Source organism: Sus scrofa, chromosome 17, assembly GCF_054392235.1.
Source record: "Sus scrofa isolate SSC_HxYL_T2T_F1_AM1 chromosome 17, Sscrofa_HxYL_maternal_Yorkshire_Landrace_v2.0, whole genome shotgun sequence".
Lineage (NCBI taxonomy): Eukaryota > Metazoa > Chordata > Mammalia > Artiodactyla > Suidae > Sus > Sus scrofa.
In genome coordinates this window covers 14,367,673-14,386,905 of record NC_139399.1, presented here as the reverse complement: position 1 = coordinate 14,386,905, position 19,233 = coordinate 14,367,673, and the positions used below count along the sequence as shown (strand labels likewise).

The 19,233-nt window shown below is 42.5% G+C and overlaps 1 protein-coding gene across 1 annotated transcript; it reads left to right on the top strand.

The window, feature by feature from the left end:
• Positions 1-8,212: 8,212 nt before the first annotated feature.
• On the top strand, positions 8,213-15,180 carry TRIML1 (tripartite motif family like 1). The gene is made up of 6 exons (XM_021077521.2): positions 8,213-8,757; positions 9,304-9,399; positions 10,870-11,100; positions 12,384-12,406; positions 12,586-12,683; positions 13,949-15,180. Exons 1-6 carry the CDS (start codon positions 8,332-8,334, stop codon positions 14,497-14,499), a joined length of 1,425 nt encoding a protein of 474 aa, XP_020933180.1. The 5' UTR covers positions 8,213-8,331; the 3' UTR covers positions 14,500-15,180.
• Positions 15,181-19,233: the final 4,053 nt, after the last annotated feature.

Sequence of the window (19,233 nt, the reverse complement as noted above, 5' to 3'; positions counted from 1 at the left end):
CAGTTGTAAACTCCTAGAATTTAATGTTTTTGACTCATTTAATCCTGTGGAAATGGCAATATAACTTTGTAAGTAGTAGCATGGACTCTGAAATTAGGCCACCACTGTGGATTCTAGAGCAAGGTTCATAACTTGGGTTTGTTTTCTCATCTGTGAGTGTGACCAGAATATCTACCTCCTAGGGCTTTTGGGAGGATTAAGTAAGTAAATTTATAAAAGTGTTAAGAATGGTGCCTGGCACAGAGCCGGAGTTCTATTTGTACTAGCTAGTCTTGTGTTTTTCCCCTAAAGATACTGTTTTATGATGAGATAATCTAATGAATAAATGTTAAGGTTTTTTTTTTTTCTTTTTTTTTTTTTTGCCACGCCTACAGCATGTGGAAGTTCCTGGGCCAGGGATGGAACCCATGCCACAGCAGTGACTTGAGCCACTGCAGTGACAACCCTGGGTCCTTAACCCGCTGCACCACAGGAGAACTCCTCTACCACTGTTAAGGTATACATCTTTTAGTGCTTTGTAGGGTTTTTGGGGTTTGTTTTTTTTGTACACATGTATCCTGCTCCCAAAGAAAATAAGTAGTTTTTAGTCATATTTATATCACTTTCAGCACTGAGTTCATTGCCCTATATAAGTGAGGTTCATACCTATTAGTTAAGTAAATAAAAGCTGCATTGAAATCACTGTTAAAAAAATTTCTATTACATCACAGCTGAAACCAATCCCCTGAGACGACTTTACTCTTCAACCTGAAGAAAACTGCCTCATTAACCAGGTTATTTGAAGCCACAACCTACTCCATTCCCCAATATTTCCCTACTGGGAAAGTGCTGAGAACACATTAAATGGTTCAAAAAAATAAACTCTACTTTTATACAAAATGTTAAAGAAGTAAAAATGATTCCTTCCAATGCTCCAATTTTACCATACCAAACTCTACCAGTTTGATGTGTATCTTTCCATTATTTTTTGTTCTAAGTGTATCTTGTATAATTGAGACTTTATGACACTTGATGAGCAACTTCCCATCCCTCTCCCTTGTCCCAGCTCCTGACAACCACCCTTCTCTCTGATTCTGTGCACTTCGTGATTTTGGATACTTCATATAAATAAAACATCCAGTATTTGTCCTTTTGTCACTGGCTTATTTCATTTAGTATAGTGTCCTTAAGGCCCGCCTATGTGTCCCACATGGCAGGATTTCCCTCTTTTTATCTATTTTTATTTATTTATTTATTTATTTTGCAGCATATGGAAGTTCCCAGGCTAGGGATCAAATTGGAGCTACACCTGCAGGCCTACACCACAGCCACAGCAATGCCAGATCTGAGACCTATACGAGAGCTCTCAGCAATGCCAGATCCTTAACCCACTGAGCAAGGCCAGGGGTCAAACCCGCGTCCTCATGGATACTGGTCAGGTCTGCTACCACTGAGCCATGATGGGAACACTTTCCTCTTTTAAAAGGCTGAAAAAATTAAATTGCGTGTATACATTGCATTTTCCTTTTCTTTTTATCCATCAATGGATATTCATGTTATTTCTACATCTAAGCTTTTGTGAATAGGGCTGCAATGAACATAGGTGTGCTAATACCTTTTCAAGGTCCTGATTTCAGATCTTTTGCATAAATACCCAGGAGTGGGATTGCTGGATTATGTGGTAGTTCTATTTTTTTTTTTTCTTTTTGCTATTTCTTGGGCCGCTCCTGCGGCATATGGAGGTTCCCAGGCTAGGGGTTCAATCGGAGCTGTAGCCACCGGCCTACACCAGAGCCACAGCAACATGGGATCCGAGCCGTGTCTGCAACCTACACCACAGCTCACGGCAGCGCCAGATCCTTAACCCACTGAGCAAGGGCAGGGACCGAACCCGCAACCTCATGGTTCCTAGTCGGATTCGTTAACCACTGCGCCACGACGGGAACTCCGGTAGTTCTATTTTTAATTTTTTTTGAGGAACCTCCATACTCTCTATGTTCCTGCATAGCAAATGCACCATTTTGTGTTCCCACTGGCAGTGTACAAGTGTTCCAATTTTTCCATATCCTCACTAACATGTGTCTCTCTCTCTCTCTCTCTCTCTCTTTTTTTTTTGTCTTTTTGCCATTTTCTTGGGCCTCTCTCACGGCATATGGAGTCCCAGACTAGGGGTCAAATCGGAGCTGTAGCCACCAGCCTACGCCAGAGCCACAGCAACTCGGGATCCAAGCCTCGTCTGCAACCTACACCACAGCTCATGGCAACGCCGGATCATTAACCCACTGAGCAAGGGCAGGGACCGAACCCGCAACCTCATGGTTCCTAGTCGGATTCGTTAACCACTGCGCCACGACGGGAATTCCCTGTTTTTTGTTTTATTGTGTTTGTCTTCTTTTTTTTTTTTTTTTTTCTGTTTTTTTTCTAGGGCTGCATCTGGGGCATATGAAGGTTCCCAGGCTAGGGGTCTAATCAGAGCTGAAGCCACCGGCCTACGCCACAGCCACAGCAACACCAGATCTGAGCTGCATCTGTGACCTACATCACAGCTCACGGCAATGCTGGATCCTTAACTCACTGAGCAAGGCCAGGGAACAAACCCACAGCCTCATGGTTCCTAGTCAGACTCGTTAACCACTGAGCCACGACGGGAAATCCAAGTGTTTACCTGTTTTTGCTGAGTTGTAAGATTTCCTTATATACTTTAGAAATTAACCCTTTCTCTCATATATGGTTTGCAAATATTTTCTCCTATTCTGTTGGTTGTCTTTTCACTTTATTGATTGTTCCTTTTGCAGCATAGAAGCCTTTTAGTTTAGTGTAGTCCCATTTATCTATTTTGCTTTTCTTGTCTGTACTTTAGTGTCCTAGTCATGAAATTTTACTTTTTTTTTTTTTTTTGCCTTTTGTCTTTTGTTGTTGTTGTTGTTGCTATTTCTTGGGCCGCTCCCGCGGCATATGGAAGTTCCCAGGCTAGGGGTTGAATCGGAGCTGTAGCCACCGGCCTACGCCAGAGCCACAGCAACGCGGGATCCGAGCCACGTCTGCGACCTACACCACAGCTCACGGCAACGCCGGATCGTCAACCCACTGAGCAAGGGCAGGGACCGAACCCGCAACCTCATGGTTCCTAGTCAGATTCATTAACCACCGCGCCACGACGGGAACTCCAAATTTTACTTTTTTTATGCCTTTGTGTGTAGAGATACTATCAACCTCTATAGCATGACCTTATCTTTACAGGGAAAAATACATACATAACCTAATTTTTATTGTTTATACTTAAACTATTTGGAGGAGCAAAAATGTATTCCTCCCATTGCTCCCCCTTATCATTTAATGGATGTCATGTCATGTCAGTGTTTATAAATAGATCTGTTATTTTTAAATGGCTAGGTAGTAACAAGAACTACTATTTTAAGTTTATGTATGACCTCTTCATAATTTAAGATTAGGTATTTGATGCATGTGTTCCAAATTCTCTTTCTTAGATTGTAATTTAAAAACATACATTCATTATTTTGTTACTTTACTTATAGAAGTCTTTATTTTTAGTTTTTGTTTGTTTGTTTATTTTCATCTTTTTAGGGCCACAGCCACAGCATGTGGAAATTTCTAGGCTAGGGGTACAGTCAGAGCTGTAGCTGCCAGTCTATGCCAGAGCCACAGCAACACAGGATCCGAGATGAGTCCGTCACCTACACCACAGCGCATGGCAATGCAGGGTCCTTAACCCACTGAGTGAGGCCAGGGATGGAAGCGCATCCTCATGGATACTAGTTGGGTTTGTTAACCGCTAAGCCATGGCAGGAACTCATATTTTTAGTTGTTTTCAACGTAATCTTTTCCTTAGTGGTGTCTAAATTCCAAAGCATGCTTTAACATGCTTCTCTAAGTCATCCATTTTTATTTTTATTTTTTAATTTTAGCTGCACCTGCAGCATGCAGAAGTTCTCTGGCCCAACTGTGCAACAGCAATGACAACACCAGATCCATAACTCACTAGGCTATCAGGGAACTCCCTAAGTTGTCCATTTTAAATTTATACCATGCTTTCCTCTTACAAGGTGCTTCAGTCGTTGGACACAATAATTGGCCATATGTTTAACAAGTATGCTTCTCGTTTGAAAAATAGATGTGGGGTAATCTAGAACAAAAACATATGCAAAAATAAAATAAGTAAATGAGGTGAAAAAAGCCATACAAAGAGAAATGAGTAGAAATTCATGACTAGAGTATGGAACACACACACACAGGCACACACCTGGAATATGCATTGGTGTAAATTGTTAGGTAGAGAGCCTACTTTTTTTCCCCAGCTGTCTACTCCCACATGTCCTAAACCATTTGTTGGATAATCTATCTTTTCCACACTGATATGAAATGACATATTTTTAAAACTAGGTTTCAAGCAAGACATTTTTCAAATAAGTCCCCATCTAGCCCATTGCCTTCATCAAGGAATAAAGCTTTCATGCTACATCATTAATACTCCTCTTTTCTGTGTGTATCAACCCTAATTGCATGTAGGTGACAGTTGTGACTGTGGATGGCTTGGGGTATCCTTATGGTCACTTCCTCAAGAGGAAGGGGACCAGAAAAGAAAGTATTTGAGTTGTCGATCTTGGAAATCCCTTCTGGCTCTAATGTGCTCTGAGGGTTGGTGTTAATGTATTCTGGGGAAGGTGGGCCCCCTCCATAAACTTCTTCATCTGTGAATTAAGCCTAATCAGTGTGTTCAGAGAGAAGGTAAAGAACTCTGCATTCCCAGTAGTGAGTGTGGCCAGCGATTTCAGATACTTGTCACATGGTCACACCATAAGGATAGCTATCCAGCTGCTTTCTGAATACACCTGAGCCACGTTCATTTCATCGACATAACTGGAAACTTTCACATGTTGCTCATGAGACAACAAGTGAGGTGCTGTGAGGTGTTAACAGAAGAGAATGTCAGGGAGGTAGGAGACCCAGTTTCCTAGCTCCGACCTGACTCATATAGTCAATAAATATTCAGGAACCAACTCAATTTATTTGTCTTAGTTTCTTCATTATCTTTAGAAGGTAGCGGGCTTATATGACCTCTTGGCTTCCAGTTAGATAAAAAAGACCATGATTTTTTTTTTTTTTTTTTTTTTGCCTTTTTGTCTTTTGTTGTTGTTGTTGCTAAGACCATGATTTTTTTAACAAGATCGTTCCTCTACTTATTTATTTAACACTTATTTACAGACAAGTTGAGTCCTTGCTATGTGCAAAAGAATTCTAGTCAGCAATAGATAAGATATGGTTATTGCGTTTAGTTTATGAAAGCAGTTTATTTGGAATAATGACTGTTTGTTTTTTATTTTTTGTTTTTTGTTTGTTTTAGGGCCACACCTGCCCTGGAAATTCCCAGGCTAGGGGTCCAACTGAAGCTGCAGCTGCCGGCCTACACCACGGCCAGGGTAATGCCAGATCAGAGCCATGCTGTGACCTACACCACCGCTCAAGGCAATGTCAGATCCTTAACCCACTGAGAGAGGCCAGGGATTGAACCCACATCCTCATGGGTACTAGTGGGCTTTGTTACTGCTGAGCCACAATGGGAATCCTGAAAGGAATTTGCTTGGAAGAGGAAAGTGGTATGGAACAGATCAGAGTGGTGTGAACTTAGAACATGCCAATCTCCCCATTCCAAATCGGAATACAGGCTTTGTGATGTACCATAACTTGATCATTCTACTGATTCTGGTCCATGTTAAAGACCTTTTTTTTTTTTGGCCTGCAATGCCTGCATATGGAAGTTCACAGGCTAGGGACTGAATTGCAGCTGCAGTTTCCAGCCTACACCACAGCCACAGCAATGCTGGAGCCCCCTTCCACTGAGCGAGGCCAGGGATCAAACCCCTGTCCACATGAATACCAGTGGGGTTGTTTCCCCTGCCCCGCAATGGGAGTTCCCATGTTAAAGGCTCTTGAGTTTGTGTGGGAATAACACAATGTAGGTGATAGTTTATAAATTCATTTTCCGGTGATAGCAATTCATATTATTGTAGTTTTTTGTTTTGTTTCGTTTCTGCTTTCTTTTTGCCAGACCCTTACTTTGCGACTAACTCCTAACAATATTTTGAAGCTGTGCCACCAGTTATTAGCCTAGACGCAATCAAAACAGTAGAGATTTCACAATCCCAACCTGATGCTACCATTTTTTTCTATTTAAACCAGTGTAACTCTTTGCTCTGGTGCTTTCTCTTTCCAGCATAAACTCTTATCCCACTCATTCACAAGTGCTATACATAGGAGGTATGATTAAAACATTAGTGACTTCAGAAAAATGAGTTTTGGCCAGGAAGAAGGAAGGTGGAGGAAGCACCATTTCAGGCTTGAAAAGTTCTGAACAAAAGTTCAAGATAAGGAAACACTCAACATCCTGTTGGAGATGAGTGAGAAAGAAGAATCAGTTGGAACCACGAAAGTCAGGAAGAAACTGATGGGTAAGGGAGAATCACGGAAGGCTGCCAAACGGGAGAGTGACAGGAGAAACATAGAAAAAAAGGTATGATGACCTTAATGGGGGGAGAGAACTGGTTAGACTCTGAGGAAGAGCCTTGACGCTTCCACTTGCTGGCGTACGAGTGGAGGGTGGGTCAGGACAAGGACTGACTCCTGAGCGTATGACCGTAAATTTATAGGACTCAGCACTAATCTCACTGGTCATGATACACAGTCTGCATACTGTACATTTATTTTTTCATAGTTCTAAAAATAATGTCTGAACCTTTAACTTCTCTCCAGTACGAAATAATAAGCCTAGTTTAAGCATTTTCGAAGAGGGAAAATAAGTGAGCAAAATTATATTTATATTAAAATATAGGAGTTCCTGTCATGGCTCAGCAGTAACGAACCCAGCTAGCACCCATAAGGACATGGGTTCGATCCCTGGCCTCGGTCAGTGGGTTAAGGATCCGGCGTTGCTGTGAGCTGTGGTGTAGGTCACAGACGAGGCTTGGATCCTGCGTTGCTATAGCTGTCGGATAGCCTGGCAAAAAATAAAAAATAAATAAAAATTAAAACTAAAATACAATTCTTTCCATCCACTCCATAGCGTAATGGCTCTTTGAGGCAACTTCGAACAACAGTGTCGTTTTCGATGCTTTTGATGGTGGCAAAGCACAAATATAATTCTGCTAATCTATCGTACATCTAAAGTCAGGGAATACTTCAGTGGAATTATTCTCATTTGAGGGGTGGTGAATGAAATTAAAGGACAGAGTACCTGACAAAGGAGCAAAATATTTACAGGCTTTGGTCAAGGCAAGAAAAGGGCCTAATGTGAGAAGGAGTATATACTGCAGTTTTCTTCCTTCAGTTTTTCAACTAGATCCCATTAGTGAAGTTCTAAAGATTTGGCCTTGACTCCAGATTTCTTTTTTTTTCTTTTTTGTATTTTTAGGGCCTCACCTGCAGCATATCAAAGTTCCCAGGCTAGGGGTCGAATTGGAGCTGTAGCTGCTGGCCTATGCCACAGTCACAGCAATGCTGGATGTGAGCTGTGTCTGTGACCCACACCACAGCTCAACAGCAATGCCAGATCCTTAGCCCACTGAGCAAGGCCAGGGATTGAACCTACATCCTCGTGGATACTAGTCAGATTCGTTACCACCGAGCCACAGTGGGAACTCCTAGACTCCAGATATTATCAGAATTCATCATAATTTAAATCTCCATACTGGTTTACACCAAATTACCCAACCCTCCAGCCTAAAGCCAATGTGTTTCAATGGTTTCATGGTGCTACTTATATACAATAACCAACTTTTGAGACAAGAAATGTTAGGGGCGGAGTTCCCTCGGTGGCGCAGTGGTTAACGAATCCGACTAGGAACCATGAGGTTGCGGGTTTGATCCCTTTCCTTACTCAGTGGCTTAAGGATCCAGCGTTGCTGTGAGCTGTGGTGTAGGTTGCAGACGCAGCTTGGATCCCATGTTGCTGTGGCTCTGGTGTAGGCAGGCGGCTATAGCTCTGATTCGACCCCTAGCCTGGGAACCTCCATATGCCTCAGGAGCGGTCCTAGAAAAGGCAAAAAGACCAAAAAAAAAAAAAAAAAGAGAGAAATGTTAGGGGCAAGTATCCTCAGTGTCCAGTATGTGGCTCGTGCGGTAAGATTCCTTAAAAGCTTACAGTTGATGATGTGCCTGGTGTGTAGAAGTTCCACATTAAGTCATAATTGGCTTTGTGTCAATTGCTGAAATCACTCACAGAGGAGAGTAAGAATTTCTTGTAATAACAACATAGCTACCGATTACCTACATATTACTCATAACAAAATCCTCAGGGAGGGTTTTCTAATTCCAGGATAGGGGCCTGAGCTTGCTCTGATGTCCTTTTTTGAGAAGATGTCTACAGCAGATTTGATGGAGAATCTCCGAGAGGAACTGACCTGTTTCATCTGCTTGGACTATTTCACCAGCCCCGTGACCACTGAGTGTGGGCACAGCTTTTGTCTGGTGTGTCTCCTAAGAAGCTGGGAGGAACATAACACCCCTTTATCTTGTCCTGAGTGTTGGAGGACCTTGGAGATCCCACATTTCCAGCCCAATGAGCGTTTGGGGAGGCTCGCGGGCATCGGCAAGCAGCTCAGGTGCCAGGTGCTGCAAAGTGAGGGTGCCCAAGGAGGCTATGAGAGAATGCTGGCTGCCACTAAGGTGTGGTCTGATGATGAGCAGAGTGTCCACGATTCCTCAACCCAAGGTCATGGAGGAAACAGAGTGAATCTCTTGAGTGAGGCTGAGGAGCACCACAAAGTAAGATTGGCTGCTCAATATAAATTCTGGAAAACAAATCAGGTTCCATCACTTGCCTCCTAAATATTTTCTTTTTTCTTTTTCTTTCTTTCTTTGTTTTCTTTCTTTCTCTTTTTTTCCCCCTGCTTTTTAGGGCTGCATCCACAGCATATGGAGGTTCCCAGGCTAGAGGTCAAATCAGAGCTGTAGCTGCCAGCCTATGCTACAACCACAGCAACACAGGATCTGAGTCGTGTCTGCAACCTACACCACAGTTCACAGCAACCCTGGATCCTTAACCCACTAATCGAGGCCAGGAATGGAACCGTCGTCCTTAGGTTTGCTAGTCAGATTCGTTAACCACGTTGAGCCACGACGGGAACTCCCCATAATATTTTCTACGGTGGCTGTCAAGGGTGTTGATCTTCAGGCACCGGACCACAAACTTGATTTGGATTCTGCTTCCCCCTTTGTTCTGAGTCCCAGGCATCTTGTTATTGGTCCTCAAGTCCCCTTCCTGACCTGGGGCTCTGCTCCTTTGCCACAGAGAGTTTGTGTCTATTGCAGGAGAAACTCCAGGAAATCCTAACTATTTTGCATAAAAAGAAAAAGGAAACTCAGGTTATATTAACCCATGAGAAGGAGAGAGTGATATTGTGTAAGGTAAGTATCTGTTTTACTTTTGCATTTTCTATGTGATTCTATGAGGGGGACTAAAGTGAAACCTTGTGAAATACCAGAGAAAAAAGACAAAATTTTCCAGTCCCGGTCCTATGATATGCAGTATCCTTGCTTTGGGCTGCCCGCCTCTGCTTGCCCATCTGGGGATCTCAAGCTCAAGTCCCACACCCCCAGGTCAGCTTATTTTTCCAAACTTCTTTGTGCGTCTATACCACACAGTGGCTACTTCTATTTTGGTTGTGATTATAATTATTAACAGTTATATTTAGAGATATATAACAGAGGATGGAAATCAATACAAAATGAATCTTTAGGGGAAAAAAAAGAAATTAAGAGAAAGGGAAATAAAGCAAGATGGGAGTGTGGATTAGTACACCTGAATAAATGCTCGAGGTAAGTCAGAGATTTGAATGTGAGCTGTCTAGCAAGGCATGGAACCAAATGTTTTAAACAGATATTTAAAAAATAAATGTGTACATGATTCTCCCAATAAACTTGGAGCTCTTAGGTGGGAGCATTTGTGATGTTTGTGTCTATTCCTAGTATGTATCCCATTGCCTACTTTCCTTTGTTTTTTGTTTTGTTTTGTTTTGTTTTTGTTTTTGTCTTTTTGCCATTTCTTGGGCCGTTCCTGAGGCATATGGAGGTTCCCAGGCTAGGGGTCGATCAGAGCTGTAGCTGCCAGTCTACGCCAGAGCCACAGCAACGCGGGATCCAAGCTGTGTCTGCAACCTACACCACAGCTCATGGCAACGCGAGATCCTTAACCCACTGAGCAAGGCCAGGGATTGAACCCAAAACCTCATGGTTCCTAGTTGGATTCATTAACCACTGAGCCACGATGGGAACTCCATGCCTACTTTCATTAAATAGATATTTGTTGAATAAATGAATGTCCATTTTTTTCACTAATTTTTGGCCTTATTTTATTTGCTTCATTTTTTTAAAGTAATGGCATTGACCACCATCTGTCATATTTTTGCTTATTTATTTTTGTTTTTTCCCAACTGAATGGCAGCCTCCTAGAAGTAGAAATTTTGGTTTTCATTACTACTATAAATCACATAGCTACAGCACATACACCTTCTGAAATATCAAACTAGGAAGTTCCCATCTGGCACAGTAGGTTAAGGGTCCAGCATTGCTGCAGCTGTCGCAAATGCAGTACAGGTTTAAGCCCTGGCCTGGGAACTTCCACAAGCTGCGGGGGTGGCCAGAAAAAAAAAAAAAAAGAGAGAGAATGCAGTCTTAAAAAAAAATTAAGCAGTTTAAGCATTCTTAAAAAAAAAATTACTATCCAGCTGGTCAGTAGGATGTATGGGTTATGTGTCAGCTTTCAAGAATTGTCACAATGGAACTCTATCCCTTTGTAAGGATGAAAAACCTACATAAGTGTTTCTGTTACTAACTTTATTATGGGGTGTGTGTGTGTGTGTGTGTGTGTGATGGCAGGAAGAGACAAAGACTTGTCGGCAGGTTGTTGTATCAGAATACGCAAAAATGCACCAGTTCCTGAAGGAGGAGGAGCAGCTGCAGCTCCAGCTGCTGGAAATGGAGGAAAGAGAGAACCTGAAGAAACTGCGGGATAATGAGATCAAGCTGACCCAGCAAATGAGAAGCCTGAGCAAAGTCATCGGACAGATAGAGTCTACTTGTCAGAACTCGATTGTAGAGTCTTTTGAGGTGAGAATATCGGGGAAACTAATGGGGGGAAAAACCAACATTTAGTCACCTATCATATTTCAAGTCCTACAAAATAAACTTTTATTTACCTAAAAAATTAAGCTCTGGTCCAAAAAAAATTTTCCTAAGGACGGAACAGTCTATAAAGTCTTGAAAAGGAGAAGGGAAAAAACACAGGACTATTTACTCGAGACAAGTCAAATGATGGCTCCAATCTCTTCTGTGCCTATCTTGTTGCAACCCCAGCTTTGCCAAATATTTTAAGTGGGATGAGCATTTACTACGTGCAGGGCACGTTAAATTTCATCTTCACAAAGATCTGCTGAAGTTAAATACTATTATGATATTTCCTATTGGGGATTGTTATCATTGTTATCTAATAAATGAGTTAATAGTAGCAGTGGTTTAATAATTCAGACATATGGCAGGTAGATGATTTGCCTGTCAAATAGCTAATAGGTGATAGAACCCAAGGAGTCTGTGTCCTGAGCCCATGTTCCTCACCATCCTTGTTCTACTGCCTTCAGAGGCTGCTGCTGAATTCTGCAGGAAACTTTTTTTTTTTTGCTTTTTTTTTAGGGCCGCACCCAAGGCATATGGAAGTTCCCAGGCTAGGGGTTGAATTGGAGCTGCAGCTTCCAGCTTACGCCACAGCCGCAGCAACTCAGGATCCCAGCCGTGTCTGTGACCTATACCGCAGCTCATGGCAACGCTAGATCCTTAACCCACTGAATGAGGCCAGGGATTGAAAAAGCATCCTCATCAATCCTAGTTGGGTTCCTTTCCGCTGAGCCACAACGGGAACTCCTGCAGGAAACTTAGTAAACATAAGCTATGTGAGCCAACTCCAGCTTTGGTCTCTTTCCTGCACTGGCTCCACAGAACACTATTTAATGTAGGGTCTTTCCAACCGTACCCAGGCTCAGTTTCAGCTCACACTGGGCTACACTACTTTCCTTTGCTTATCTGACTTTCAGAAGCAATGGATGATGAGGCCAATAGTTTGTCAGCAACAGATTCTCTTGAAAAAAGGATGATACAAGAAGAGGAAAACTCTAGTCATTGTGAGAAATGTCTCGTGTTCATAAGAAGTCACCCCTAGAAGAAGTTTCGGGTTTTTTTGTTTGTTTGTTTCTCTATATATGCTCTCCCACTCTAGGCATTCTAGAGCCATGGAAAGTGGATTCTGTGAAATCTGCAAAGGACTGTATCCAAAACAGATTCAGTCTTTGCTAGTGATCGAAGTGCACGGATACTAACCTTCTTTTCTTTTATACCCTTAGGATGTGAGAGGAATCCTGGAAAGGTAGGTTTCTGTCTGTGTTCAGTTGTGTGAGGCACAGAAATGTGGTGCCGATGCAGTAAGTTAGCAGAGTGGGGATGAGTGTTCGTGCCACTGGGCCAAAATGAGCTCAGTTCTCAAGGTGGAGCAGGTCATTCCACCTGCCTGGAGGAGACTGAATGCCTGTCTCTGCCTTCCTGCAGGAGTGAGCCATTCTTGCTTCAGAGTCCAGAGGCCACCACCACTGAACTGACTCTGTGCCACATCACTGGAATGAGGGAGATGCTAAGAAAATTCAGCAGTAAGTCAGCCTGATATGTCAAACCCTGGGGAGGTGGTTTCTAGAGCTAACCAGGGCCACATGCCATCGCTGAGCTGGAGGGGACAGAAGCTCTGAGACTCGGTGGATGTTTGATCTGGCTTTGTTTTCTGAGTCCTGCTCCTTCGTGTGTTTGTTTTCATTGCTGCGTTTTGTTCATCCCATTGCCTTGCACATACACACACACACCTCCTCTGGGGTTTCTGCATCTCTACCTCTGCTCTTGTCAGGATAAAAGCTGGTGTTAACTCTTAAATCTCAATGAGGGATCATGCAGAGAATTATCCTTTTAGAAGGCTCCAAATATTTAGGCTGGTTAAGATCTAGGGAGGTCAGCATTAGTTTTCAACTTTGTTTTCCTGCTGACAATCTGACCTTCAGAGGAAGGTCTGATGGCCTTGAGACTCCACAGATATTTGAGAAGTGCCTATTATGGGCTGTAGCAAGTACTGTGCTCTAAGGCACTGGGCATTCTTACAGTAATGAATAAGACTCGGCTTTTGCTTTTGCAGAATTTTCAGTGAAATTGACATCAGTATTGATCACACAGAGAGTCAGGGATAATTGGGACTGGATCTATAAATAGAAGTGTAAAATGGTATGATGGGGGCCCTAAACTCATCTGGATAGTCAGGAAAGTTCCTCCCAGGAGGCTGGGTGAGGAGGTCTCTCAGAACTGGCTCACAATGTGTTTTGTGAAATGGTCACTGATGGTTGCACTGACTCATATGAAGTTGCATTTAAGCATGGCATGATGAAGAATGTTGATTAGGAACTGCTATTCAAACACTCAGTACCTTTGTCATCTTGCTCCAGTTTCCTAACCTTTATGAGCCTCAGTTTTCTCATTTATTTATTTATTTTTATTTATTTATTTACCTTTTCTAGGGCGGCACCCCCAGCATATGGAGGTTCCCAGGCTAGGGGTATAATAGGAGCTGAAGCTGCCAGCCTACGCCGGGGCCACAGCAATGTGAGATCCGAGCTGCGTCTTTGACATACCCCACAGCTCACGGCAATGCCAGGTCCTTAACCCACTGAACGAGGCCAGGGATTGAACCCGCAACCTCATGGTTCCTAGTTGGATTCATTAACCACTAAGCCATGACGGGAACTCTGTGTAGCAAAAATTAAAAAATAAATAAATAAAAAATTGAACGAGATACTAAGCCCTTAAATTCCACATACCTAAGAGGGTTTTCTAGAATGCCAATGAGAATTCATTCCTTTTTCCCCCTCTCTTGCAGCAGATATAACTCTAGATCCAGCTACAGCCAATGCCTATCTCATCTTGTCTGAGGACCTGAAAAGTGTGAAACATGGAGGAATCCGACAGCAGTTACCTGACAACCCAGAAAGATTTGACCAGTCTGCCACCGTGCTGGGGGCTCAGATCTTCACCTGCGGGAGACACTACTGGGAGGTGGAAGTGGGCAACAAGACGGAGTGGGAGGTGGGCATCTGCAAGGACTCAGTGAGCCGAAAGGGGAACCTCCCCAAGCCACCGGGGGACCTCTTCTCACTTATAGGCTTGAAAATTGGAGATGATTATAGCCTTTGGGTCTCATCACCTTTGAAGGGTCAACATGTTAGAGAGCCAGTGCGTAAGGTTGGTGTTTTCTTAGACTACGAGTCTGGACACATCGCATTCTACAACGTGACAGATGAGTCCCTCATCTACAGCTTCCCTCCAGCCTCTTTCCAAGAGGCTCTCAGGCCCATCTTCTCCCCTTGTCTCCCAAACGAAGGGACGAACACAGGCCCTCTTACCATCTGCTCACTCAATAACCATGTCTGAGGGAGATGCCCTCAGCCTCTCTGAGAATGAGATCTAAGACCGATGGATGACTATTAATTAGGATGATTAATGCATTGACAGTGTTACCATTGGGTGATCTGAAAGGAAAGCCCAACCCCCAACCCCCAAGAGTTTCCATTGACTTGAGCCCCCAGGGAACAGCCAAAGTGGACAATTTCTAACACCAGTAGGAGAAAGCTGATCCTGTGTCTTTAACCAGATTCATTACGAAAACGTCCCTCTGTATATGCTGATTGCTGAAAATGTAGAGCTAGAACTAGCCCCTATTATCCCCAGTTCCTCTGTCATAGGGCAGTTTTATAAATATATGCCATTTTTTTCAAGTGTATTTATTTATTTGACTCTCAAAAACTCTGCTATGTGCATGAATCTTTGCCTTGTGTGCAAAGCTCTGCATGCGGGGGCAATTCTAACGCCTCCAGGAGGATGGATGCCTGGTTCTCTCTTGCACTCATGACTCAGCCTCCTCTGAAAAGTTACCTTTCTTCCCCTGGTTGGGGCCTGGAATATTTGTACTGTGTTTTCAGAATACTGCAGAGACGTGTCACTATCCTTGTAGTGTTCATGTTACCATCATCACAAGAGGATGGAACATCCTGTTTGTTAATATGTTCAAAGATGACAGAGCCAAGTCTCTACCAATAAATGTATCAAGGCTGTGGGTGCTGAGGGACTTTTTGAGTTTTTTTGTTTGTTTTTTGTTTTTACGGCTGAACCCTCAGCCTATGGAGGTTCCCAGGCTAGGGGTTGAATCGGAGCTGCAGCTGCCAACCTACACCACAGCCACAGCCATGCTAGATCCAAGCTGCACCTGCAACCTGTGCCTCAGCTTATGGCAATGCCTCATCCTTAACCTACTGAGCGAGGCCAGGCATGGAACCTGGATCCTCAAGGAAACTAGTCAGGTTCTTAACCCATTGAGCCACAATGGGAACTTTACATGAGGTTAGTTTTCTATGAACAGGAAGGTTTATATGAGGTTACTTTATATGAATGGGAAGTTTTATATGAGGTTATTTTCTTATTACTCAATGAATTTATTACATTTATAGTTGCACAATGATCATCACAATCCAATTTTATAGGATTTCCATTCCACACCCCCAACATATCCCCCCACCCCCAAACTGTTTCCTTTGGAAACCATAAGTTTTTCAAAGTCTGTAAGTCAGTATCTGTTCTGCAAAGAAGTTCATCGTGTCCTTTTTTCAGATTCCACATGTCAGTGAAAGCATTTGATGTTGGTGTCTCATTGTCTGACTGACTTCACTTAGCATGATAATTTCTAGGTCCATCCATGTTGCTAAAAATGCCAGTATTTCATTCCTTTTAATGACTGAGTAATATTCCATTGTGTATATGTACCACATCTTCTTGATCCACTCCTCTGTCGATGGACATTTAGGTTGTTTCCATGTCTTGGCTATTGCAAATAGTGCTGCAGTGAACATCAGAGTACACGTGTCTTTGTGAGTCATGGTTTTCTCTGGATAGATGCCCTATATGAGGTTATTTTCCCAGATTTTGCTATCTGCTATGAGCAAGAGGCTTTTCATCTCTGGAAGATTAAGTCAAATCCACTTTCTATTCCAGCATGCCAGGGTTTAGAAAGGGGATGGTATCTGAGTGAAGCTTCTTTTGGTTGGTCTCACTCAGCCTCCCTGTACTGAGTGTCTGTTCCCGTAGGTTTTTTTTTTTTTTTTTTAGGGTCACGCTCGTGGCATATGGAAGTTCCCAGGCTAGGGGTTGCATCAGAGCTGTAGCTGCTGGCCCACCACCACAGCCACAGCAACAAGAAATCCCAGCCATGTCTGTGAGCTACACCACAGCTCATGGCAATATCAGTCCTTAACCCACTGAGCAAGACCAGGGATTGAACCCACAACCTCATCGATACTAGTCGGTTTCATTACCACTAAGCCACAATGGGAACTCTGATTACTGAACTTCTTAATCATCATAGAAAATCATAGAAGGAGGTCAGTAAGTAACTGGGTTTACTTTAGGGTTGCTGTGCACCCTTCTCATTAATCTAGAGCTGCTTTATTGTTCAACCTTATACCTTTTAATCTTATGCCCTCAAAGGCAGGGGAGGAGATATGAATGAGACTTTGAATTGCAGATAATGTCCTCTTCTGTTCTTTGTGTTCCCCACTCGCATTTTTACCACAATATCACATAAACTCAGGGACTGTGGAGGAAAAGAACGAATCACATTTTTTAAGACAATTTTTGGCTCTGTTTTCCTTTTTTTTTGCCACGCCCATAGCATGGGGAAGTTCCTTGGCCAGGGATCGAACCTGCACCACAGCAGAGACCTGAGTCACTAGGGAGCTCCCCCTGTGACTAAGCAGTAATGAATCTGACTAACATCCATGAAGACGTGGGTTCAATCCCTGGCCTCACTCAGTGGGTTAAAGGATCCTGCGTTGCCATGAGCTGTGGTTTAGGTCACAGATGTGGCTTGGATCCTGTGTTGCTGTGTAGGCTGGCAACTGTGGCTCTGATTTGACCCCTAGTCTGGGAACTTCCTTATGCCTCGGGTACAACCCTAGAAAGAAAAAAAAATTATACATATCTAGCCCTGACATCTGATTTACCAATAAATTCCATCAATTCTTCAAATCAGGTCTTTATCTACCCTCTGCTCTAATAGTATTGGTACTTTTATCTTACTTTGTTTTACTTTACAAGGCCTTCCTACACTTTTGACTCAAGAATGTGCTCCATCAACTTTTCCTGAGTCTAGATTTCTCCCTTATGCATCTACCTTGAAGGAATGGGAACAAAATAATAATAGGCCCTAGTAGGAAACTAGAAGAATGCTGAAATGTACAAAGAATAAGAACTTGATGAAATCTCACTACATGGAGATACCAGTGTTATGTTTTGATGAATTCTTTCTAATCTTTTCCCCCATGTATGTGTATGTATGTGTATATACATATATATATAGTTTTGTTTGTTTGTTTGTTTTTGCTTTGCTTTTTAGGGCTGCACTCACGGCATATGGAGGTTCCCAGGCTAGGGGTCAAATCAGAGTTACAGGTGCCGGCCTATGCCACAGCCAGAGCAATGCCAGATCCTTAACCCACTGAGCAAGGCCAGGGATCAATCCCGCAACCTCATGGTTCCTAGTCAGATTCGCTTCCTCTGTACCACAACAGGAAAATCCCTGTACATATATTTTTAAGTAGAATGAAAATTAATTACCTTAATACTAGATTATGAAATTCCTTATCAGATATTTCTTGAAGAATACAAATTTTTCCATCTTTAAATGTGTAAGCATGTATCTTCTAAGAATTAGCACATTTTGTTAAACTACATTTATATCAAAGTTTTACATTCAATAGATATTATTTAATGATATTTTATAAATAGTTCATATTAAAAATTTCTTGCTCTTATAATGTTCTTTATAAGTTGTTTTATTTCTTTTAGCATCCAGAAATAATATAGGATCATGTACTAAAAGTAATTGTTTTTGACAAATACAATTTTTTATTGTTATTTCCCCAATATAATTTTTTTCTACTGTACAGCATGGTGACCCAGTTGCACATACATGTACACATTCTATTTTCACACATTATGCTTTATCATAAGTGACTAGACATAGTTCCCAGTGCTACACAGCAGGATCTCATTGCTAATCCATTCCAAAAGCAATAGTTTGAATCTATTAACCCCAAGCTCCCAATCCATCCCACTCCCTCCCCCTCCCCCAGGCAACCACAAGTCTATAACATGATTTTTTTTTTTTTTTTTTGTCTTTTTCCCTTTTCTAGGGCCGCTACTGTGGCATATGGAGGTTCCCAGGCTAGGGATCCAATCAGAGCTACACCTGTCCGCCAGAGCCACAGCCACGCAGGATCCGAGCTGCATCTCTGACCTACAGCACAGCTCACAGCAATGCCGGATCCTTAACCCACTGAGCAAGGCCAGGGATCGAACCCAAAACCTCATGGTTCCTAGTTGGATTTGTTAATCACTGAGCCACGACAGGAACTCCTATAATATGATTTTTAATGGGAGTAATATTTTATTATATGAGTATCCCTAATTTAATTTAATCATTTCCTTACTGTGGGACATTTAGATTGTTTTCCATTTGTGACAATTATAAACAACACTGTGGTGAACACACATGTATATAAACCTTTGGGTCTATTTCTAGTTATTCCTCAAGTATTTCTCCCTGGGCAGGAAATCTGCCCGTGGACCCTGCAGGCACATGTTTGAAGGTCATCTATCCCCCTACAAAAGTTCATTTGTGCACTTCAGGGAGTCCAGAATATCTGACTTATTGGCATTTCCTTACTCAAGATGCAGACACAGCTTTAAGACAAGTGAAAGGACATGTTTTCCTCTGCTCTATGATCTTGCCAGAAGCACTGCATTTATGCCCAAAACATGTATCCTGGGAGGAACTGGGGAGTAGTGCTTGAATTTGAAATTGGACAGTCCTGTGTTTGAGCACTTAACTTCACCACAAAGTAATGCTGCAACTTTCGCTAGTTTTTTTTTTTTTTTTTTTTTTTTTGCCGGGCCTGGGGATTCATAAATACATGGGCTGGGAATTAAACTGGTGCCCCAGCATTGACAACCCAAGATTCTTAACTCCTAGGCTACCAGGGAACTTCTTGAAAGTTGTGTTCTAAATTCATGGCCTTAGTTTCCTTTTCTCAAAAATGTGGTTAATACTCCTTG